This window comes from Parasteatoda tepidariorum, chromosome 4 (genome assembly GCF_982258835.1).
Source record: "Parasteatoda tepidariorum strain Cologne lab strain chromosome 4, Ptep-v5.0, whole genome shotgun sequence".
Lineage (NCBI taxonomy): Eukaryota > Metazoa > Arthropoda > Arachnida > Araneae > Theridiidae > Parasteatoda > Parasteatoda tepidariorum.
In genome coordinates this window covers 83,898,915-83,925,610 of record NC_141758.1, presented here as the reverse complement: position 1 = coordinate 83,925,610, position 26,696 = coordinate 83,898,915, and the positions used below count along the sequence as shown (strand labels likewise).

At 29.9% G+C, this 26,696-nt stretch overlaps 1 protein-coding gene and 1 long non-coding RNA gene across 3 annotated transcripts in view; one reads left to right on the top strand and one right to left on the bottom strand.

The window, feature by feature from the left end:
• Positions 1–1,966: 1,966 nt before the first annotated feature.
• LOC107455306 (proton-coupled amino acid transporter 1) overlaps positions 1,967–26,696 on the top strand; it is a 77,113-nt gene continuing 52,383 nt past the window's right edge. Inside the window, exon 1 of one of the 2 annotated variants that reach the window (XM_071182504.2) lies at positions 1,967–2,198. In XM_071182504.2, the coding sequence (XP_071038605.1) occupies positions 2,115–2,198 (84 nt within the window). In that variant the 5' untranslated portion in view covers positions 1,967–2,114. Of the gene's footprint in view, positions 2,199–18,739; positions 18,875–26,696 lie in introns of those variants that run through there. The other variant, XM_071182505.2, reaches the window with a different exon arrangement.
• LOC147811846 (uncharacterized) overlaps positions 15,834–26,696 on the bottom strand; it is a 40,942-nt gene continuing 30,079 nt past the window's right edge. Inside the window, exons 2-3 of the long non-coding RNA XR_015433153.1 lie at positions 19,404–19,500; positions 15,834–16,068 (exon numbers count right to left, since the gene is read on the bottom strand). This is a non-coding gene — a long non-coding RNA (uncharacterized LOC147811846). The remainder of the gene's footprint in view (positions 16,069–19,403; positions 19,501–26,696) is intronic.

Genomic DNA, 26,696 nt, shown 5'->3' with positions numbered 1-26,696 from the left:
TTCAATTTGCTAAGCTAGGCAGATTCCCAAGTAATAAATGTCTCCTTTATGTGAACTGAAGAAAAATATAATTTCCAGCTTTATTTTTTCGATTGGTATTTTTACTAAATGTTAAGTGTCTATGTAATTATACATATATTAATAGATTAGTACACAATTTTTTGTCAACACATAGTTATTTATTATATTAAATTGACTGGAATTTATTATTAAACGGTTGCGCGAGTGTAAACTTGCGTGGAAATTCAGCTTTTTTGCCTTTTGACCAATCTCATCCCTGCACTTTAAATCTTTTATTTTTTGCTCTTTGTCTAACTGTATTTGCGCTTTTTTTTTTCTGGATTTTAGTCCAATTGAAGCGGCCAATGTTAAAAGAGGGTATGTTACAAATCTGCACTTTCGAGAGAAACCAACAAAAACTGTGTCAATTGTGGAAATATTGTTTTAATTGCTTCCAAATTGTTGAATTCTCTTCTTTTGGCAGTCTAGAAAATTACTCTGTGATTGATATTCCAATGCCAACAAAAAACTTATTGTCGTATAAATGTTACAAATGTTAACCTTGACTGCTTCAATTGTAAAACGTAGTTTTCAAAAACTCTTTTTTTTATTTATTTTTTTTTCTTTGAAAAAAAAAATTTATACATAAGGAATCAAGAAAAATATTTACCGTCTTGGAATTTACTTTATTTCAAAATATTTTTAGATTTTCTTGATCATAACTTAATTTTATTCGAATTATATTCTTATAAAATTACATTTTTTTCAAAAATTAATTACATTTTCTAAGATTTTGGCACAAGTGAACAATTAATTCGTTGAATTCCTGATTTATCATGAGGCCTAGAACCCCTTAAATGTTGCATTTAATTTTTTTTTTTTTTTTTTGTGTTTTCCTCAAGAATTGTGAGTTAACAAAAATTGAAATAAATATAGGCTCAAATTATCATGATTTACTTTTGTTATGAATAATTTTCAAAACTCTTCATAAGTAAACATCGTGTAAATTTAGTAATGATCATGCAGGGGAGCTCTGTGACTAAAGCCTCCATATTTCTAGATCAGGCCTTGCCTCACAATCTCAATTTTACTTCTTGCGCATTTCACCGTATTTCTATAACTAATGATGCGAATCATTTAATTTTCCGCACACAATTATAAGACTTGTCTATCCAAAGATTATTTACGTAAAAATAGTACTTTAATAATCATTAATTATTTTTTATTATTTAAAATAGTAGAAAAAAAAATTTTCATAAATTTTACATTTTAATAGCTGTTTAATCTATGGAATTTGAAAGAACAAAATCTTAAATTTAAAACTAATCTGTTGAATAGCTCTTGAAAGTTTCAGTAAAATGCGACTTATTTGAGACAGCGAAACTAGCCGGTCCGAACTTTATATTTCTCTTATATCTATACTATTTTGTCCTTATTTTCCTCATTTCGGTGCACTTATATTTTTATTTCCAAATCCGTCGTGGGGGTGGGGGTCGGTCATTTAATGAAAGAACCTTTTTTTGCCTGATTTTGTAACCTAAAATATTGTCTACACTAATTAATAAGCATATTTAAAGTTAGGTAACCCAAACGAGACCGTAAATACCCAATCATAGGATCAAAAGTTATTATGTTGCCGCTTTTATTTTGTGCACTGTACTGATGAAAAAAAATTTCAAAGATAAAATTGACAAATGTTGAAGTTAATAAAACATTGCTATCAATAAAAAGTTGGAATGTTTACAAACAAAACTTAGAATCATTTATATACCTAGATATAAATTGTGAAACAAGTTGGATTAATCTATTTCACCGGAATAAGTAAAAGTGAGAAGATTGTTTATTCTTTCAAATCAGTTTCGTAACTCGAATTGTTGAAACAGTTTAAAACGTTATTTATTCATAAATCTTTTAGACAGTAGAAAAAAGGTAGCGGTTTTCCACGTAAAAGTTGCCTGCCCGCCAGGAGGCGCGTTAAATGTTCGAATCGGTCATCCGTTTAGTTAGATCACCTGTTTTTCTTTATTTTTAGTTGGATTTAGAAGAAAAAGGAATTAAATTAATTTGTAAACGACGTTTATGCTTTGTGATACAGAAGGAATGTCGAGAAAAAGATGTGGGATCCTTACGAAATGTCCAAAACACCTGCTGGAATCATTGAGGACAGCGAACTCGACTCAGAAATCGAGTTAACGGAGGTAAGGTGACGTGGATTCGCAAAAACAACTTTTTTCTTTTCCTCTCTCTTCACCTTCTCTTCCTTACATCACATCATTACTTTCATTTATTTTTCCTTTTTTTTTTTACTACCGCATAAGCAGTTGACAAAACTATTTATTGTAGTTTGATTGTTGAAAGCGTTTTCCGCTTGAAGAAAAATAAAATAAAAACTGCTTAAGTGCCTTTAACTCGAAGTAAAGTTTTAATTTTAAATTACTGAAAATTATGTATTTTAAATATGTAAAACTTCGCCAATTTGGCGAGATTTCTTTCAGATAGAGCAGGACTTTCAAAATTGTTATCTGCAGTCCTTTAGATCAGGGATTTCCAACTTTATGTGGCCGAGGGCCGCACCGCAATTAAAAACACCAGTCAAATGACGGGCCGCAACTTTATCAAAATTTTATATAGGAATTTTTTTATGTTTGAAGGAACATTAAATACTACTGTTAGATTTTTATCAAAGTTTTTTTTAATATTAAAAAGCAAAATAAGCGTTACAAATAATGCTTGTTATGTATCATTTTGAATCTTCTTTTAGCTTCATTTGAATTTTCATTTTGAATTTTCAGAAGCTTAGTGACAAGATTTTTTTTTCTTTTAAATTTAATTGTGATAAATTAGCATTTTTTTTCGACTTATTAGGAATTATAGCTACAACAAAAAAAAATTCGCGAGCATCTGGAATAAAAAAAAAATTTCTTTTCCTATCATGCGATATTCAATTCAAGGAATTTAAATAAAACATGATATTCATTCCCTCTTTTATGCGTTTTGAAATTTGCAAATGTAAATAATTTCGTCCAAAATGAGTGGTTTCAAAAAGTAAAATGGGAGAATTTCTTCGAGAAAATTTCTGATACGCTCATGCTAAATTATATTCATAAAATAACGAAATAAAAAAGAGCAACATACACGATTATTTTTGTACTTGAATAAATATTTTCTTGGATGCAAAACCTGAGAAATAATCTTTTTTGCACCGTTGGTATGTTAAATTTCACAAAAACGAAGAAATTAGTTTTTTTTAGCGAATGAAAAGTATTTTAAACCCATATAGATTTTTTACGAAAATTGTCCTAAAAAAACGACACCTAATATATTTTAGTTAGCGGGCCACAAAAAAGGCTTCATGGGCTGCCAGTTGTTAACCACAGCTCTAGATCAGAGAGAAAAGTTCGGGCTCTCTTTTGAAGGGTTGAGCCCGAAGAATTTTAATCTGAGCCTAGACCGCCCGTGATAGTTCAGTTAGAACGTATTTTTACGGTCAAAAAATATTACATAATTGAGTGCTCCATCTGTGCTTGCTTACGCTCAGTTCTCATCATTCACGATGCACTGAATATTACTTCTTACTACCTGAATAAATATAATCTCTCTCTATGTCATTTGAACGCCGTAAGTTCGCCACACTTATATCTAAATTTTACTTACGTCGACCCGTCATGTAACGACATCCGATGCTTGGCATAGAACCGACAGAGACTCCAAAATGACTAAAACAAAAAAAAATTTTAAAAAATTACAATCTTAAGCCTCACTACACAAAAACACCGTAGAGAAATTGCAGAGCTCTATTTTTTATATCTTATAAACTTTAAAATTTTTTATTCTTAATAACTAAATCAGACATTTAGTTTAAAAGTAGTAAGAAAGTTAATGAAAATTTTACCATGAGTCCGAACCCGAAACTTTTTCCTTTTAATAAACGAACCCGCGGGGCTAAACCCATCTCATCATAACTAGATCAGCGAATTCAGATTTTTTTTTTCAACTATTGAACCCTAAATAATGAAACTTTTCTCGGTGGAACTCCGACTTTTTAAATAATATAGTAAATAAAAACAAAACAGTACATAAAATAACAAAAAAAATTTTCGTTCAAAAATAATTAAAATAAAAATATTTATCACCAAGAGGATATATCCTGTGATTAAGAGAAATACACAATAAATTTAAAAAAGTAATGGACAAAATTAAGAATCACCAAATATTTAAACCCATAATATACACACATAGTGAATGCACATACACATATTTGAAAAACTAAATATCTACGCACACATCCTATATGTATATTACCGTAAATAACTGAAATCTAGAGAATGTGGACTATCACTGTTGAATGTCAACAATCAAATTGTCGCTTTGGTGAATGCCCAAAATATTTGTAATATCCGAATTGATATTAATTTATTCGTTGATATTATTATATTTATTCTATATATTTAAATATCTACAGAAGATAGATTAGGAGAAACATCAGTGTTCGGAGTACCGGTTAAATTCATACTGGGCAGTGGCTCTTGACCTTAAGAAAACAGCAAGCAGTGGTTTCCAACTGGCGGCACAGGGGCCACATCCGACCCGCGAAGCCTTTTTTTGTGGCCCGCGAACTAAAATATATTAAATGTCATTTTTTGCGGACAATTTTCGTAAAAAATCTATACATGTTTAAAATACTTTTCTCATTAATAAAAACCTAATTTCTTCGTTTCTGCAAAATTTATCATACCAACGGTGCAAAAAAAAAATTATTTCTCAGGTTTTGCATGAAGAAAATATTTATTCAGATACAAAAATAATCGTGTATGTTGCTCTTTTTTAATTTCATTTTTTTGTATTTTGCGAATATAATTTAGCATGTGTGTATCAAAAAATTTCTCGAAGAAATTCTCCGATTTAACTTTTTGAAACCACTCATTTTGGACAGAAATATTTACGCCCGCATTTGTAAATATAAAATGTAACTATCTATTCTCTGGTGGTTGCAGCAGACAAGCCTCAATTTTGTCAATGAACATTTTGTGTGCTACTATGTAAGTTTTAATACCAACCTTTTTAAAGTTTTATATCTTAATTAGATATCTGTTGCACATTAATTGTTTAATACATGCGTGCACATGAAAGTTATTGTAGCCCGAATTTTTTAATATACAATTAAATATTTTAAAAAATATACTTCTTATTTTAACTTGTAATTCAATACTTTTATTTTGTACAACTTGGTAAAAATCTGACAGTAATATTTAATGTTCCTTCAAACATAAAAGAGTATTACATAAAATTTTGATAAAGTTGCGGCCCGCCATTTGATTTGTGTTTTTAATTGTGGCCCCCGGCCTCATGTAAGTTGGAAATCCCTGATGTAGAGTATACCGGGCAGTGGCACTGAACCTTAAAAAAAACATAGGATATATCGGGAAGTGGCGCTTAACTAGACCTAGTATTTATTTCAGACATTTACCAAAGCGACTATGTGATTGTCAAGATTCCCAGGTGAAAGTCAACAACCACCAATTTCGGTCATTCACAGTAACATTATATGTGTATGTAAAAAAATAATTGTAACAAATATAAAATATTATATACAAGTTGAATACAAGAATCAAGAATTAAATAAATCAAAGAAAATAACGAAAAGTGATTGTATCAACATGGATCTTAACATAATCACGTCAGTTTTTAATATGCTTGCATGATTTTTTTTTCTTTCAAATTAGTCCGTGGTAAATAAAATGAATCAAAGAATTATTAATCCTGTCTCCTAATAAATTGTTAATAAAATAATTCGAATACAACTTTTTGTTTCCGTTCTGAAAATGTCACTTGCCTGGTTCTTTCACTAAGTTTTTCAATTAATACAGCTAAAATAAGTGCAATTTTTTTTTATTTAATATTATATACTGCAATTTTCGATGGCTTTGCGTTATTAAATAAAGAAAATCTCGTTTTTTGTATTAGTTCGTAACCATTGGAATAAAGATAAAATGTATTTAGCATCACTTGGTATAATGCTATTGCTCGCTGCTAATTCATGATTGTAAAAATTTACCTCTATTATATGATTTTCTCTGATACATTTCCCTGTCAAGGGGCCCGTAAAACGTTATTTCGAATTCATTTATTCTAATAATAAGAATTTCATATTTTTGTCATAATTTTTAACTATATCAAAAATATATTTTTTACAATGAAACCGAGGGATTCGCGTTTCTGATAATCAGAATTTTTTATTTTTTATCATAATTTTAAACTATACTAAAACGTAAAAGCAAAATGTAATACTCTTTTAAAATAACATGCTTCCTTTTTGTTTTCGCTTAAAAAGACACTTGTTTGAGGATTAATATCTAGCTAATATTCTTTTGGAAACATTTTTAGATTCAAAAACAATAACTTAATGAGATTTTAATAATAGTCTAATCCTAAGATTTTGTCGCATCCGAAGCTTATTTTATTTTTAAGAGTGCCAAATAATATTCATCATACTTTTGTGTCTTTCCGTAATATTATATTTTAAATAGAATTTTTTTTCTTAATACGTTTTGTCTAGAATTGATTTATAATAATCTAGTAACTTCACAGAAGTTATTCATTTTTGTTGCTACATATTTACTGTTTGATTTGAACAATTACATTTGCCATTTGTTTCAGATTGCTACGAAATATTAAATGTAAATCGTTGTTCAATGCTAGAAGTTAAAGAGAAAAAAATTTTAACCTGTCTTTAAGTACAATTTTTTCCTTAACCTTTTCGAAAATTTCTATCACTAAGTAACAAAAGTTTTTTACTACTACATCTTTAGTGTCTTACGTTGTTTTGCATACTCGATTAGCAACTGGAAGGTACTATTAAAAACTTTTGAAAGTAAATCGATAATACAATTCTAGAAATCGAACAAATCTTGCAATTCGCTTCTGCTTTTGAATACCTTTTTCTCCTTCTGCGTGTTTTTCGTTTTATATTTCTAGTCTATCTTGTTCGATTCTGTCTAGATCTCAGCAGAAGGTATTTTTCTTCTCTAAAGTTTATGTTCTTTATAATTTTAAGCTCTTTCACAGTCTCGAACTGGACCTGGAAAAATCATATTGTTACTTTATAAATTCTATATTGTTTTTTAGCCATTTCTTCCTGTGTCATTTCTGAAATCATCTTAACGTCAGTAATAGAACTTATTTTTTTGTCACAAAAATTCGTGTGTCTTACAGATATACGCTCCTTTGCAGTCTTAAACCCAGTCATAAAATTAACAAACTGTATTGCAAAATTGTAGACTCTTGCCTGTTGTTTTGACACTTCTTTTAGCCATTTTTGGAATTATTTTGACGCTAAGTAATAAAAGCAGCTTTATGTTTCTAGATTTTGTCATTTCTGAATGCGCCATTTTTGAAATAATCTTAACGCAAGTAATAGGAAGTTACTCTTTGTCTAAAGAAAAGGCGTATTTAGCAAATTTACGCCCTTTTGTTGTCTTGAGCCCTACCAGAAAACCAACAACTTATAAACTCCTGACTGTTTTTCGTCACTTCTTTTAGCCATTCTTTGGAATTATTTTGACTCTTGTAATTGAAGCAACTATTTGCCTTTTATAATTGTATTTATTTATTTTTAGTCTCGAACTCAAACAGGAAGTGAAAAATTGTACTAATGTGTCATTGGCTCTTGCCTCTTTTAAATAAGCTCTTCTCAGTTCTGTAATTTCAAGTTTAGATCTAGCTGCATTTTAAGTAATCATTAACATTAAATTCCTGCAAAATCTGAAAGATAATGAAGAGTCCAATCTAAGGAATTAATTAAATAATAAATGCTAGTTGAACCACTTGGGTGTTTTTACGTACGCAAACTTTAGGAAATACCTTTGAAGCAAATATTAGGAGTTTTTTACCGTTTTCAGAGGTAGGATATTTCACCCTCTTTCGCATTCCCTAAACCGTTGAAACATCGCATTGGTGATTCATAAAATCAGGCTGTTAAATCATGAAACTCTTGCCTATCTTTAAGCACGTCTCTTTCTTCTACGCCATTTTCGGAATATTTTTACAACACAAATCTCATAAAACCGACACAACCTTTAAACTTTTCTTCAAGAAAATGTACTCTTTAGTTATGCTATTACTTCTACTAACACAAATAGCAGCTGTGAGTGTTTCGTTCTATAATGTAACTTCCAAACACTCAAAATATAGTCTACTCAGAATATTTTTGGAAGCTTTTGGTTTAATAACAATGGTTAGTCTTATGTTGAAAAAGAACAAAATGATCAATGTTTCCTATAAAGTATCAACCCTCTTCAATAGTTTATCACTTTCCGACCATGAAATTAGTTCTGTGTACAAAGAAGTTAAAAGAAAACTGTGTATCGCCTGTGTTGCCTACATCTTGGTTTTTACGTCATCTGTGTCCATACTTGGAAATCGTTCAGAAGCTTCCCAGCTTAAAGCATCTCGACGCCTGACTTTCAATTTATTTCCTGATGGTTTTTATCAAACATTTAAGTACTTCCTCTCAGCGTTAGAAGTCATTTGTAAATTTATGTACAGATATGGTTCACCTACGCTTTATCTCATGTTCTGTTGCACAATTTGTTCCATATTGACTGCAACCATCAATATCTATTGCCGCAGACTGCGCTTTGCCCCACTAACAGATTTGGCGACTATTCACGCGTTGGCTAACAAGATCGAATCGATGGTTAAGCACGCAGACTCAGGTTTATCATTTCTGACATTTCTCACAATTTTGGATTTTATCTCTCTCATTATTGTGGGTTTTGGCGATTTCGTTATGAACGACTATGACAGGTTGGCTCTGAAGTTCTATCTTGTGTTGCAGTTTTCTTTTGCTCTTATACTGCTGCTGGTTATTGTCACTTCAACGTCTAAAGTCTACGATGCCGGGCGAGAGGTACGCGTGTTCTGTCACGAAATTTCGTGGGATAAACTACACGAAAGAGAACGGTTTATTCTGGTTATGAGACTTCAAAAGTTCGAGCCAGCTTTCACTGTTTGGAAAGTCAGTAAGTTAAAGCGCAGTTTTATTTTATCCAGCTTCAGTGCTATGTTATCCTATGTAATTATTATGGCAAGCATATGAAAGCACTATACTGCCCTTTGTAATAATAATGAAAATGATGCTGCATGCTGTTTTATACAAGTTTAGCATAATCTAGAACTGTTAGACTGTTATCCATGTTTATAATCAAACGAGTATATTTTAAGTATTTGTTTATAATCTGCCTAAACTGTTATACTTTCTATATAGCGCTGTATTTTCTATTCTATTTAATTATTATGATAAATATACACTCTATAACAAAAAAATCGACGCACCAAGAAGGAGGTGTTCGATTGAAACGAAAATTGGTGGATTGGAAGACAATGTACAGAATAGTAAATGATTAAAATTTCAGAACAATTGAATAATTTATTGCAGAGTTACAGTAACAAGTTCAATAAGGTGTTGACCCTCCTCTAGCCTGGATACAAGCTGCCACACGGCGTGGCATAGACCGATAAAGCTCCCGGATGGTCTCTTGCGGTATTTCCTGCCAAATTCGATCCAATTGTCGAACGAGGTCATCAACATTCCGTGCCAGATGCAATCGCCTTCCCATCATATCCCAGACATGCTCGATGGGAGAGAGATCTGATGATCTGGCAGGCCAAGGAAGAGTTTGACAAGCTTGCAGACAGTTCATAGCAACACGTCCCGTATGTGGTCTGGCGTTGTCCTGCTGAAAAACCAGCCCTGGGCGCTGCAAAAGGAACGGTAGCAAAACAAGTCTTAGGATGTCGTCGACGTATCGCTGTGCAGTAAGTGCACCTCTAATGACGATCAAAGGGGTCCGGCTGTCAAAGGAAATGGCACTCCAGACCATAATGCCTTGTTGAGGGCCAGTGTGGAGTACAATAGTGAAGGCAGGATCCCCCCTCTGCCCTGTGCGTCTCCAAACACGTCTTCGATGATCGTCAGGACACAGTTGGAAGCGGGATTCGTCGCTAAAGACTATAAGTCCCCAGTCGGCATCATTCCAGCCATATCTGTTCAAAACATTCATGCATACGAAATTTCAAAGCAATCGGATGATTGCTTCTTGGTGCGTCGATTTTTTTGTTATAGAGTGTATAATGATTCTGCATGGTAATGCCATACCTTGTAATTTTCATCATATGTGTTGTGCTGTGAGATACTAAATTAAGACTGGAGAACTAACAACATAGAGAGTGGCACACTAAAAACATATTACAACTTGCCTAAAATTGGATATCTATCAAAAACGTATTACTCAGTTTTAGAAATGTAAAGGACAGTCTCGCGTTTGAAAATAAACGTCATGGATGCTAAACAGTGAATGCTTATGCAATCCTACAATTGTTGATTCTCTGCAACATGGATATAAACTATTGGTTGCAGACTATAGAATTAGTTATATTATAAAAAGCATACGAATTGGATATGAACTCGATGTGTTGGACAGTTTTCTTAATCAAATGACTGGATGCTAAAGAGCTCTATTTTCTGTTCTATGTAGTATTATAACAAGCATTATGAAATAGATTGTGCAATGCTACATTATTATTCGTTACAATTCAAGTAACTAAGCTATTATAGATTAATTTCAATCTGCGGAGTTATGTTGACCCATGTAGTTATAATGTAAAAAAATATAATATAAAAGCATGCGAATTAGACAATACCTTTTTATTTTGTATACTCAAAAGAATTAAAGCAGCTGATCTTTTTTTTCTATCCTATGTAATTATTTTAACAAGCATTGTTAGAAATAGATTCTGTATCGCTACATGTCTTTTTGTAATTATCACTGCAACAATATTAAATTCTATTTTCATGCGGTAAAATTAATTTTCTTTTGTAAATATTTTAAAAAAGAATGCAAATTGGGCATGGCAAAGAACATTTGATCTCATGTTATTAAAACAAGATTAAAAGTGGATGCTATAATGCCGTATTTTCTATCCCGCATAATTATTATGGCAAGCATATGAAATTTGCTTAGTAGCACAATATTATCATACATAATATATCATAATAAAGATTTCATTGTTGGCTCCAAGTTCTAGAATTGTGTTTTTCCGTGTAATTGTTATGAAGTGTTCATTATTTGTTGGGCTAAGTCAGTGTTTCCCAAAGTGTGGTACGCGTACCCCCAGGGGTACTTGAACAGTTTAGCGGGGGTACGTGTTCTTATGCGAAATATCTTGCAACAAACGAAAATTTCAAGAATTTCTATTTAAAAACAAAGCTAGCCATGAAAATTTACGATTACGTGTTTTTCTATCTGCTATTTTTTGCTAAGTTGACAGTTAATAATTAGTGGTGTCAACAGCCAGTTGTGATTTGTAACTTTTGTGCAATTTTTTATAGTAAAAAATGCATTAATATTTTTATTAGGGGTACACAGCGTTACGAAAAATTTAGAAAGGGTACACGAAAGTCATAAGTTTGGGAAACACTGGGCTAAGTAATCTAAACAAGCACAAAAGATGATGATGCAAATGTGCCTTTTTCTGTCAGACGTAATTAGTGTATCGTACACAAAATAAATTCTGAAATACTTCGATTCATTTTCAGAATCGTCACATCTTAACGTCTGTTAATTGATAGTGCTATTTTCTTAGTTATAGCACAAATAGTGGAAACACTAGATAGAGATGAAAAAAGAAAGATGCAGAATTATGAATTACTATGATTTCTTCTCGATTTTTGTTGTCGCCAGAACGCGTTCAGTAGAACTAAATCGCTGACATATTGAAAATTCATAAAATATTCTTTTTTTTTTTATAGTCTAGCATCATCAGGGTGGCCACCCACCTGGAAAACCTGGAATTATCAGGGAATTTTTTTATACTGGAAAAAACCTGGAAAATTCAGGGAAATTTGAATAGAAACCTGGAAAAATCAGGGAATTGTAAAGAAAAGCTGTAAATTTTTTCTGCAATATTTTTTTCAATTTCACTAATTTAAATTACGTACTAATTTTCTTAATTTAAATTATTTTATCCCTCCCATTTTTTAGACTGAAATGTATTGCCAAACAGTCTAAATATCATTAACTTAACAATACTTTGCTTCCATCAAAATTTGCACCATTATAACCCTGTTAAACTAGAATGCCACATAGATTTCTTCCATGGTTGCTAAACGATTGTAGAAACATTTGACTTCTTTGGAGACTATGGGACTGTGCAATTTAAGAAAGGCAAAGATTGTGGTGGAAGAAGGAGTTAGGATATTTGCTTTTGTTTTTAATTTCTATGTTCGACACCATGGAATTACCCAATTGTAAAAACAAAAACCATTGGCTAATCTAAACTAAGAAACCACGTGGTTAGATTGAAATTCTTTAAATATTCTAATAAGAAAAAATATGTTTTTCTATAGAATATGCAACAAGAAATTTGACAATTTTGCCTTTACGAATATTGGATATCTCTTAAAATAATAATGCTAATTCGAAACAAACAACATAATTTAAATATTTGACTTTGGATATTAGTTTAAAGAAAATTATATTAATGTATTTTATAAAGAGCACTGTTTGGATCAGTATAAAATGGCTCTATATTGAAATGTAAATAAATATAAAAATTTATTGATGTATAATCACATGGAATTATTTTCTTTTACTTAATGAAAATATTTTAAACAGTACTTATCCAAGGTTTTTTAACAGTACTTATCCAAGGTTTTTTAATAGTACTTATCCAAGGGTCACTCTGTATTTGCTATTTGATACATTTTGTGCAAAAAGTACTTAGTAATTTTAAAAAAAATTTATTCATTAAAAACAATTTATTCTACAATACTAAACATATTATTTTCTCCCTATCTATTAAATATGATATATTGAGAATAACATTTTAAATAAAATACTTCATAATATTGACATGTTTTTTGTACCCACCTACAATTAATGATAAAAAAGAATAGCACGCTGACCTGGAAAATTTAAGATTTTTACTGGAAAAATCAGGGAAATTTAAAATCTGATTTGAGTGGCCACCCTGATCATCTTTTTTCGATTTAAAACTATCAATCCAACTTCTTAGTTTTTTACTGTAAGAATCACGTTTCAATGGAAAAAAATTTAAATGATGACGTTTGAAAATTATGTTACTGGAACTCTAGAGCGCATACCTTATACATTTATACAAAATTTTATTTCTGTCTCTTGAGTGGTATGATTGTTAACGGTTTACATGTTGGCAAATTTAATTTATATTCGTCCTGAATGTTCGAAATTAATTAAATAAAAAAAATAGTAAACTAAACAAAAAATTTTATCTTTTTTACTTATAATAATATTATTGGAAGAGAGATGATTGATGTGTTCGAGTAATATCACAAATTCGAAAGTTATAACGCTAAATTATCAATTGTTCGATTTCTTTCATCAAAACAAAACAAAAATTCAGAGTTTAAAGCTTATTTTTTTATACTGATTCTCTTGATTAACACCTTAATGACTAAAAAGTTTTCCGAGTTTTAGGCTTATTCCTTACTTCGATTATCTTGATAATCTCTGATTGATTTAAAAAAATGTATTCTGAATTTTAGACTTATTTCTAACGTTATAGCTGTCTTGATTGAATCACAACATTCCCGTAGTTTTAAAGCTTATTCCTTTAAAGCTAATTCAATTGATTATCCACTTGATTGAATAAACAAAAATTGGAATTTTTTAATTATTCCTTACAATAATTCCTTTGATTGAGTCAAATTCTTTTCACAATTTTAAGTTTATTTCTTAATTTTGATCCGAATATCCGAAAATTGTTGGAGTTTTTGACTTATTCTTTACATTAATTCTCTTGATTTCATACAAAAATATTCCCTGCTATCGTTTTGTATTAAGTAAAAAAAAAAAAATTGGTGGCGATAATGATTAATGGACTATTATTCATAAAATTGCAAAAAAGTACTCATAAAGAAGCTGTTTAGCTGTCTGGAGACTAGACTTAATTTAAGTTTCATGCGAACGTTAGATAGGGAACGAGATAATTTATCAAGGACGCTGCTATGGAAACAACGATAGATTTAATAGCAATATAATACATATTTATCACCTTAAAATTGTTTTTTTAATTTATGAACTTAGAATCAAGTCAAGGCTTTTATATAAACACATCAATTAAAAATATTCTAGAAAATTAAATAATTATTAATTGTTACATTATTTTTTCGTTATACGACATCGTTAGAACGATGTAACGACACGTTATACGACACGTAACGTTATACGACATACGTTAGAAAAACATCGCAGCAGTCAAATACATTTGTTGTTAAACTCAGACTGATGAATAGTCACAGTCACAATATTCTGCACTTTATTTGTCACAACTTTTTGCAATGAACACTTAGTTCTTTGAGTAACAGTTGATAAGAAAGGTACAAGGTCAAATCTGATATTCTGAAAGATTTTAACCCTTTGACGCAAAATTTTTATTAAACATATTTTAAATGTTTTTTTTTTCATTATTTTGTATTAATTTAGGTCAAAATAAGTGAAAAATATTATATCCAGCATTTTAATACTTTATCGTTAGGAAATACAACATGATACACTTTTTTTTCTGTGTTAAAGGTAAAATCTTCAAAACAATAATTTTTTCAAATTTGCACTTATTTAGATCTAAGAGAAACAGTTATTCATCATTAAATTTTCTTTATTTTACAAAATCAATAATTAATAGTTTTTTGAAAATTTGAATTTAAGAAAATGTTTTTCCCTTTTTTTGAATTTTATATTTTAGTGCAATTATAATTCCGGTAATCTAACAGATTTTTTTTTAGTAATTATTAGACCGTTTTTTTTATAATTAACAAATACCAAAATATTTTTTTGATTGTAATTTTTTTTGAATGCCCACCTGGGGAATGACCTTTCGTCATACGGGCATCTGAAGGGCAGATTTGTTGGCCACTCTTTCAGGGGCACCATATTAGGTGGGTCAACGTTGCTCCCGCATCAAGGACAGATAGTACAAAAAATGAAAGAACGTCCATGCCTCGCCCGGGATTCGAACCCAGAACAAACTATATAAGAGACACGCCGGTGTTCCGCCTACGTTAAAGGGTTAAAGCAAAAGAGATTAGACAAAAAATCACAGATTTGGCAAAATGTTTATAAATGTTCGAAATAATTACCGGAATATACCGAATAATACGCTGATAAATAGCAGCCGAAACCTAAACTTGACGCAAGAAACCTACACAGTGAGAAATTTTCAATGCTTTAGAAAAATACTGTCACGTGGACCTGCATTCGGAAATCTTTCGCTCCGCCCATTATCCTACATTCACAAATCATTCGCTTTTTCCAGCATCGCTGCAATCAAAATCATTCGTTGTTTAATTCACACTAATGAATATTCACATCGTTTTGCACTTTATACTAGACAAGTTTTTAGCGTAAGAAGGATGTGTGCTAATGCTATTTCAATATGATTTGATATTGGGATACCTACAAGTGACGTAGTTTAAGTATCTCGACCCTGATTGGTTGTTGAAACGTGGCATTTGTTTACGTTTGAAACTGTTCTTTCCATTCTATTTCGAGTAAGCCAACACCGTCAGGTATCAATTCTCTTAAGTGACACATTCTATATTCATACACAAAGATTTTTTCCCAAGAATTTCTTTTTTTTCCATATATTTCTTAATTAACACAAAAGGCAGGCATGAAGCCACGTAGAACATCAATATACTAATTATGTAGCGATGTTGCCAGGTACACAATACAAAAATATGTCACGGTTACAATAAAATATATAAACAAATAAATCTAAGTTAAGTAAAAGACGTAGACGAGAAAAAATTATATTTCAACAATATTCCTGTGTTCAATATGATGCTGTATTTAATTAACTTCACGTTAATTAGTATTCTAACTTATATGGAGAAACTTAGCTTAACTTTAAAGCGTCATTTCGCTTATAAATGATCCGCTGGCCCTGGTGTCATAGGTCACATAGGTATGCATGATCTTCTTCTTCTTGTAGTGCAAGCTCCCAATTGTGAATAAATCGTACAACGAAATTCTAAACAAAAATCAAATTATTACTAACACTTAAAGACAATTTAATTATTTTTAAAACAATTCTAAAGAAAGTTTTATGGAAAAATAATTTCAAATTGAGATTTTTTAAAATTTTGGATTATTTTGTTCATTATACGAATACATGGACGAAAACATAATGCTCTACACGATTTTCAAAACAAATTCAAATATTTTTAGAAACATGTAAAGTATGCATTGTTTCTTTTTTTAAAATTTTAATGATTCTGAGCAAAATATGTCAGAAATATAATAAGTCAATTGAAATGAAAAAGAAATTTATTATAATATATTAACAGTGAAGTTGTTTAAAATCTGTACAAAAACACCTACATTATTTATTCAAACTATTCTTGCAAAATATTACTAATAATTTTGGGTGACTAGTGGTTATTTTGTAGAAAAACGTTGTTTCACTATCAGCAAACTAGATCAAGAAAATAAACCATTGCATTGAATTACTTTTACTACGACTTTAAATTTTAAATTATTCATGGTGTTCTTATAGCTGTACTTATAACTGTATAGTATCAACCAACTCCATCGTTTTTTTTTTTAGAAATTTCATACTTAACGATCTAATAATTATTTATCTCCTAATTCTAATAATTATTTTTTTTTATCGCTGAACTTATTAATTATATGCATTAATTATGGTCCTAATAGTTTGGCCGGAAGAGCGGTCCGAAGTTTAGAGCCCCTTAAAGTTAATTTCATTTTTTGCGTGTTTCGCTATGCAAAAAAATAACTTTTAATTCCATGAAAAAATTAACTTTTAGTAAATTTTTTTTTAATCATTTTCTTTAATATTAGTCCAAAAAAATTTGAATTGAAAAATAATTACTTGCAAAAAAAAAAATTTGAGCGAAATCGGTGAAATAGTTCTTGAGAAGTCGAATTTTAAAAAAGCCGTCTTTTAAATTCGTATTAGTTCAGACATTTCTGCATAGTTTCAATTATTCAGCATTAGGCACAAACAAACATAAGTCTTTGTTGTTGTTGTTTCTATGACAATTGCTTTGCTTGGTGAAACCAAGCGATTTTAAGACAGAGAAGCTTCTTGTTTTTCAGTGGCGCCATCTATGGCCAGGAATACGACTTCAACCACACACACGTCACAACACGTTTGAAAGGTCAGACCCTTTCATTCATTCATTACAGCATCCGCAGATCATAACTTTGACCTGAACCAGAGAACGATCGATCTCCGATTCAGTGCCCCCAGAGGAGAAACTTGGAACTTGGAGGACTTTATGACCCGACAGATTTAACGTGCTCCAGTCGCCATTTACTACACGTGGCGTCTTCGGCCGACGGGGTCGAACTAAATCTTTGTAGGATTTATGCAGTCACATGCTTAAAGATAGCATTTTTATTTTTATAAGTTTGCAACTGTTTTTAAATATATGATGATGTCATTTATTTAAAAATGCAATGAAGTCACATCGATAATATAGGGTCGATATTATATCTATTTTATATGGTCGATATTATATCAATCGATATTATTTTGATGATGATCGATATTAGATCGGTAACTTCTTGAAAACACTGTCTCAATATATGTAAACTAGTCAAGTTTTTTTTTTCTTTTGAAGGAAAAAAAACAGTGTTGTGCATTATGTTGATAGAGTGGAAGTTGTTTACAGATTAGGAAATTATGGGGTTCAATTCTTGAAATGAAGAAAAAAATGATGAACATAGTTCTTTTCATAATCAGTCTTTTTTTTCTCCAGAAAAAATAAACATTTCTCTAATCTCAAGAGAAGAAAACTTAAATTACATCGCCAGTAACTAGTATATTTACCAGGACTTCATCTCAATGCACATTTAAAGTTTATACTTCAATTTTACTGTTAAATATTTAAAAATTATTTTTTTATTTTATCAAATAAACAAATTTTGGTTAGGCTTATTCGATAGGCTAGTTTCGGTTTGTGTTTGAATAAATCTTTCCGAGATTTAACAACTGGTTTCTTAACAAGTTATCAAACTTGTCCAGTGGGCTAATGTGTACAAAAACAACTTCCTTAAAAAAAAAATTATTGTGGAAAAACTTAACAACTTTGTAATTTCCGATATTAAGCAGAATGCAGGAGCTATTGTTAAATATCCAAATTATTATTAAGTATATCCAAACTATTGTTAATATCCAAATTATTGTTCTAAAAAAAAAGACTTAATGAGTTAAAATTTATATTTAATATAGTTTTTTGACAAATTTGTAAAAAATATCCCCATTAACCACCTATCCCTTATACTTTTCAGAAGAAAAAAAAAAGTATTCGACCGATTTCTTTAATGCTTAGTATTTCGTCATTTAAAGTAATAAGTATTTTTCTCCGTGTTTTTTCAGCTTGTGCAGTCCCGCCCTTATTTTGGTCAAGAATCCAAATCCGTCGGAAAAAAAAGGCATGTTTTAACTGAAAACTATTTTTCTTATGTCTGATTCACTAGTTAAATCGATGTGATCCATAATCTAATCAATTATCATATTTGATGTCAATCCTTATTTGAACTATTAATGTAGGCACTTACATCGTAAAAATTCGTTCTTTAAAAAGAAATTATTCTAAGTGATATTTTTGTTCCTTTTCGGTTAACTCTACGTATACTGAATGAAGTGGATTCATTTTCACTTTCACTTTCGTTCACTATAAGTTTCGACGCTTGCGTTGCTCTCGATTTAAAGGAAACTTAACATAGACATTTAAGTTTCTCACTTTATTTAAGTTTCAAAAAGAAAATTTGGACATCACTTGCAAGTTATTTCCACACAAATGGCACAGGTAAGGTAACGGAGTATTTTTTTATTTAAATTATTTTATCGCAAGATGTAATTCTAATTTAATGATACATAATTTAATAGTCTGCAGCAATTCTAATTCATTTTTAGGCTAATGATGTATTACATATGCTATAAAACGTCACGTGTTGTATTTATTCAATTCCTACAATTGGGTATAATATGAAAAAAACACAACTACTTCGATTTAGTAGGAACAACATATGACGCAATGCTAAACGAATGGAATTTAGTTGTTGTTCATTTAGTTATGGTTATTAGTAGTTGTTGTTATTTGTCTTAGTTGTTGTTGTTTATTTAGTTGTATTTAGTTTCAATAACTTTTCTTTATAATGCAATAAAATCTGGCGAGCAGCTATTTAAACGATCGAACACTTCGTTTGTTTATTTGTGGCTTGAAGTTAGGCTCGCAGAAAATGCCGTTCATGGGTTAAATTTAGTAGGAACAACACAACCTGTGACGTAGGCTATATTATACCCAATTAGTTCACACTCTACTTATATCTTCATACCTGCCAACTTGTAATCCTTTCGAGGATGATTTTCCCTAGTGGTAGTAATTTAAATTACAATTTTAGGTAGAAATATAAGCTGTATTGATATTCAAACCTGAAAAGGAAAATATATGAATTATTCCATCAATAAATGCCATAAGTTTGTTAATATCTTCATTATTTTATGAGTTATTAAACACCAAAATGGGTCCGGGAATTTATAAACACCCTGTATATTTCTTTGTGCCACTAAATCCTACATCCAATCCAATCCTTAAATATATTTATATATTTTGTTCAAATTTTCTATCGTTAATAAAATACTTTTTATTAATCCACTCAAGCTCAAATACATTTTTATAAACTTGTAGTGGAGTTGACACTTGGATGTTAATAGAGTTTTTTCAAATATTAATTAATTAATTTTAGTTTTATATGTGAGAAAAAATTGTAATTATTTAATAAAAAGTAACTAAATAAAAATTTCTTTGTTGGCTTAAGAAGGAATTGAATTTAAAAATATTTTTTAATATTACTTTCTTTTTATATGCCCTTGTATTTATTTTTTATTTGCTATAAGAAATGCACTAATGGTACACGTAAAGTATGTTTACTTAAAATTATGCAATGTAAAGTAAAATTTAATTATGTTTGCTAATGTGTCAATTATTTTTACTTTCGGTTTCTATCTGCAAGTTATATTACCTCGTATTACGCAAAAGCGCGTTTTTTACATTGTTTTATTCAACGTTTTCACAATTCATTCAAACACAATGCATTTCGGAGCTCCGTCGGTACATAGCGTATGAAAGCGCCAATCATTTTTCAGGCTTCATTTCCCACCCTCTGAAATCGAACCGAAAATCTTTTTGTGGTTGCTAATATACTCAAGAAAAGAGTTCTTTATGTCAGAAACTAATTATTTTATCATGATCATGTAAAGCCTTAAAAAATTATTTTGCATTTGTTAATGTATATGGTACTTAAAAATATTTTTAGCGCTTAAAAAGTGCTTTTTTTTGTTGAAAGATTTGGCTACACACCCTGTAATTGTATTCTGCACTCAATTGAAAGTTGTAGCATAAAAATATTACCGATTATATTAATGATTTTTTTGTTAAGAAAAGGATTAAATAAGAAAATAATTTAGTTTTTAAATGTTAGAAAAATGTGTTATGCATATTTCAGCGTGGCACCTCTATGCCAATTCTGTTCGAATCTCAATACCGTACGAAAGAAAAGATTTATTTCCAATGCATCAAGTCTTGATTAAGGAAATTTGGAAAAACAAACGTAATATTTCGGGTATAATAAATTAAAATGTATTAATTTGTTTCACAAGAACTTTTACTTCTATTTTATGTTTTGTTCTAACAAAGTAATTAATAACTGAACTTATCTTTCACACATTTCCTTGTATTTATTCTTATCCGTGAATCGGCAAATAAAAGAGCTATAAAAGATGTCGAATAACAATATGCGCTAAGAGAAATTTATACATTTTACTAGAAGTTGACATTACATATCGACATAAGATGAAAATTAGTGCTTATTTCCTGAGATAACAATGGTGGAACTGACAAAAGGCAGAGGCAGCAAAGAAAGACTAATAGTGGGATTCGTAAGTCATTACATATTTTAGTTCTAAATCTTACCTTGAGAAGTAGTTAGTCAATATATTCTTAATTTTTTTTAAATCTTTATTATACGAAAATAGGCACAATTTGAAATGCGCGTTAGAAAAAATGACCGTATCTCAAAATTAAGAAAATTTACTAGTCATTTCAAACAATGATTACATATTCCCAAATGATTACATATTTAGTTATAACAGACTGTTCTGAGTGTAAAGTAAGTAATTGTAAACAATGATTATTCGTAGTATTCATATTAATTTGGTACATGCATTTGTAAACATAACACTAACGTGATAAAACTTTTAAAACATTGTTTACCATTGAAAAAAAGTAAATGATTAGATATTTATTTATAACCGACTATTCTGAGTATAAAATAAGTAATTAAGAAAATTGATTATTCGTAGTATTCATATTAATTTGGTACATGCATTTGTAAACATAACACTAACGTGCTAAAAATTTTAAAACATTGTTTACCACTGAAAAAAAGCAAATGATTAGATATTTATTTATAACCGACTATTCTGAGTATAAAATAAGTAATTAAGAAAATTGATTATTCGTAGTATTCATATTAATTTGGAACATTTGTAAGCATAACACTTAAGTGCTAAAAATTTTAAAACGTTGTTTACCATTGAAAAAAGGTATTGTGTTATATCTCTGATGCGTGCATTTTGAGCTACGTAAATTTTTTCCGATGCAAATATCAAACTATGTTCATTATCTTAAAACGGATGACTTTTGAGCTATGTAAATTTTTTCAAACGCGAATGTCAAGCTATGAGCAATTATTAATGGTGGTGCATTTTGAGCTGTCAAATGTGAATGTATGTCAAGCTATGTTTAATACGTTAAAATTTCGTATTTTGAGCTGTGTAAATTGTTTCAAACGCGAATGACAAGCTATGTTACTTTCCTTAAAAAGGCGCATTTTGAGCTGAGTAAATTCTTTCATGCGCTAACGTCAAGTCATGTTCATTGCCATAAAACTATAACTATAAGTAACTATAAGGTAACCACCTGTCTAACATGAGCCGCTAAAAAAAATGCACCGCAAGTGGTAAACTTCCTCTATTTCTACGATGAAAATAAATTTAACAGATAACTACTTTCAGAAGGTAAACCTCCATGAATAGGAAAATATGATTTTTAAACAAATTTAACAATGTAGTTTTCGTAATGTTGAGTTAATAATGTAGAATAAAACCTTTACATTTTAAACATTCTTATTGTTACAGCTAAAGGTTTGGATGTGTTCGTGAGAACTTGAGTTTGAATCCCACCGACCGAAATATCCCCGTGTATTAAACACGAACGGGTGCGCTTTAAATCTGCTGCCGGGGTCACAAAGTACTCCAAGCTCCTATATCAAACCAATACCTCTGGGGGTACTGAATTGGAGATTGATCGTTCTCTGGTTTAGGTCGAAATTACGATCTGTGGATGAAAGACTGGAAGTATGATCCCCGCAAAACGGACTGTGGCGTGTGTGTGTGGCTGAAGTCGCATTCTGGGCCATAGATTGCGCCACTGAAAAAAAACAAGAAACTCACCCTCCACCTTAAAAATTCGTTTGATTTCAAGCAGGCTTGCTGGTATAGTTAAGTAGCATAAGCAACAGCAACACTTAAAAGTTTAAGAATATTTTCTTTGAAAAAATAACTTTTTATCATAAAATAATTTCCCCTTACATTTACATAAAAATTATTCGAATTACGAATTTTGATTTTTATAAATATATGCCATTCCAAGTTTTTTTTTAGTTACTAATTTAGTTTCGTCACACTAGGTGATTTATCTTATATGTGATCTAATCAATTATAGTAATCTAATTAAGAAGTTAACTTCAAATATCTTAACAGCTACGCACAAAACTACACCTTAACTTAAATTATTTGAGAATATGTTCCCCAAATTTAAACTGTTCAATGATGCCATTAAACATTCTTTTTTTTTAAACTGTAAATAAAAGAAAAAAATAAAACTCCTTAAATGGCATACTGACTGAGTAATATTGAGTTGTTTATTTTAGTTAAGGTTGCGATATGTTTTTTTGAACTAAATAGTTCAATCTAGTCCGTGTCGTGGCATACATTCTCTTTATCGAAACTACATAGGATACAAATTCCACATTTATGAATTCGTTGTTTATCAATCTAATTCTTTTCGGTAAAAAAATAAATCCTATTCACGTTATTACATTCTTCAAAATAAAAAAAAATAATAATTTTTTCAAAAAAGTTTTTTTTAAATAAACATAAATATAATTATTTGTTTGCTAGAATTTTTTTTAATTGTTAGGCTTAGTTGCTTTCTCTAAAATTCAGACACTTTCTAAGTTCATGTGAGAAGTTCAGGCCACCATATATCATCCTTTGTCAACTCCTCTGCTCTGTATCAAAATGATATATTATCTCTCTATATTTAAAAATCTAAGTTTAACTTAACATTACATTTTATTTTTCTAAACAAAATAAGACTTATAAACTTGAAATTACGAAGGTTTGCAGAAAAAAGAGTACAATTTAATAAAAACAATTAACACTCGATAATTAGTTCGAGAATTATTTACTATTAGACTTGAAGTAAAAAATACCATGCGGACCGATCAAATGACTCGCAGAATGTAGATCCTCTGAAATGCAACTACAGAGTTGAAATTCGACGTACTGAAGAGTCATTTTTGTTTATGAACTTAACACGAGATTTTTTTTTTAATTCTAATTTGTTCTAAAATTATTTCAATTTTTAGTGCTTTTTTGAGAATTTTTTCAATTACTTTGTTTTGCTGCCCTAAAACTATGAGATTTAGAAACTTGAAATTACGATGTGTAAAAGAATGTACATGAAGTACGATGGAATGAAAACAATCTAACATTCAATAAAGTCGAGAATTATTAACTGTTTAAACTTGTAGTAAAAAATATCTTGCAGATCACTGTACATTCCGCAAAAATGCATCTATACAATCGAGTATTTTTTTTTTTCTTAATTCCAATTTGTTCGAAAGTTATTACAATATAAATAGCTTTTTTGTGACTTATTTTCACTTTATTTGACTTTAACTTATGATTATCCATTGTTGTAAAAAAATATTTTTATCTCTCTCGAGATTTTCATTTTATAAGCTCACACTTGACTTGATGACAAAAGTAAGAAACGCCAAAAATAAATAAAATTAAATAAAAATAAGAGTGAGATAGTGTTGCCAGATATGTTAATAATTTATTATGTCAAAATTTTTAAAAATATAAAAAATTTAAGAAAGATAAAACTGTTGCATTACTTTAATTTTGTGTTAACAAATGAAACTACTTCTTTATTGCTTCCTGTTATGTACCTCATTCTGTATTCGCTAGTTCAAATATTTTTTTTTCAAGTATAGTAGATTATTTTTCAAATCCAAACAATCGTTCATTTTGTATGTAACAAAATGTTCTATTATAAGATTATAATTATGTATTTTAAAAACAAAATGATCTTCGTTTTTGATAAATATCTACTTTAAATGAGAGGCTAGGATAATAATAGAGACTAAGACTAAGATGAGACCAGAGACAAAGATGAGAGGATAGGATAATAATAAATTAGAGATAAATGAGATAGGGTAGTTGAACGAAGCGAGTAGTAGTCGGAGACTCTACAATTATATGGTATATTTTAAAAAGGTTCAAGCAGTAAAAGTGACTTGATAATGTTTAAAGATGGGGTAATAGCATAAAAATGAAGAAAAAAAACTTTTTTCTCTCTCTTTTCTATAACGCAAGGAATAGTGGTATGCAAAGGCAAAAATGTATATGTTACGATTAAACTAATGAATCTGGTTATAGTAACTGGTTATTATTAATAATAATAGATGATTATAATTAATAATCAACGGCTATTAATAATCTTAACCGATTAATCACATTGATCGTAATATTTATGATTTTAATAAAATAATCTCTAAACAATTGTAACAACTTAATTTTTATTATTTAAAAAATCTCCTATCATCTATGGAATTGCCTAATTGGCAAAATGACAGTTATTTTCAAAAAAGTGGTTAAAAAAAACCTTCTTATTTTATCAGGTGATGAAGTATATGAATTTTCTTTAACCGCAATTTAATAAGTAAATCCTGTCACAGCTTTTGGCCTTGACGAATGCACTTTACCCACCTCAATTTTTTACGTACCCTCAATCACGTGATATTCTGACATAACTGTTCCGTAACTCGTGCACAACTACGTCATATTTTTATTGCTTCGTTCTTCTTTATTTATTTTTTAACCAATCATTTAATTTATTACTTAAACGGATTTATCAGGAAAATATCTCGTGACTTGAATTCGTGATAGAGATCGTGATAACAAAAAGAAAAGGGACTGTGGAACTTCATTTTGGGACAAAATCTGATCGAAAACGGTAGAATAGTACTTGTTAAATTGGATTTTAAAAACACGACTTTTTTTTAAATTCGATTTCTCAGAAACTATTCATCCGATTTGGCTCGGATTTTGTATTTTGCGTGAAAATAAATTCTTTGAAACATGAAATTAAATTCTTTAAAACAATGTAAGAAATTGTATACCTTACAATTCAAAATTATATCTACTTTTAATAAATAAAATAATAAATATTTATTAAAAACTATTTTTTTACATGTAATTATCTTCACATAAACGAATTTTATAATTGTGTACAAAGTTTTTCAAAGTTACTCAAAAAGTAAAAGTAACTCTAAGAGATTCAAAGTTGGGATCGCTCTCCGGACCAAACTATTATGAGCATATTTTAGGTGCACCCCCTATATTTTATGTGTCAGAAAGCCGAATCCAACGAAGAAAAAAATAAGTTTATTCAGAGAAAGTACATTTTTGTGTAATATCGTCTGTACAAATTAATTATCATATTTGAGATCATCCCGTGGGACCACAAAAATTGAGTCCTAGAACATGAAGATCCGAACATTAGATCAAAAGTTACTTAGGGTGATTCATTTTTTATTTACGATGACTATTCCTTTACCTCTTTTTGCTTCAATTTTTAATTTTAGTTCAATTATTTTTGCCCACAGCGGGGAAAAGAGATTTTAAAATACTTCATTTGTTGTCTCGTTACTCCTATTTTCGTGGGTGTATAGCTCTTAATGCTTAACACCCTAACCTAGTACACTTTAAACTGCCCCAGAAGACCAAGAAACACCCGAGTCATCATGTTATGGGATCAATTCTTGGACTATTTTCGAGTACTATGATGGAAAAAAAACCGCGTAAGCCTCCGTTTGTCATCTTAACAGCAATATATAGTTTGTCTAAAGTAAGAACTCCCGTAGCCATTCGTCTGGACCCGTGGTGGTAACTATGGTAACGAGGTATAACTATTTCAAGTAGGGATGTGGGTTCACTATTTAGGATCGTTTTTGGCTCAGGTGGGCGAGAGAAAGGGAATCTTTTTCGTCGGTCTATTGCAGTGTTTCCCAAACTTATGACTTTTGCGTACCCTTTCAAATTTTTAGTAACTCTGTGTATCCATTCATAAAAAAAATGAAAGTATTTTTTACGATAAAATAATTGCACAAAAGTTAAAAATCCCAACTGGCTGTTGACACCACTAATTATTAAGTGTTAACTCTGCAAAAAATAGCCAATAGAAAAATACGTAATCGTAAATTTTCATGACTAGC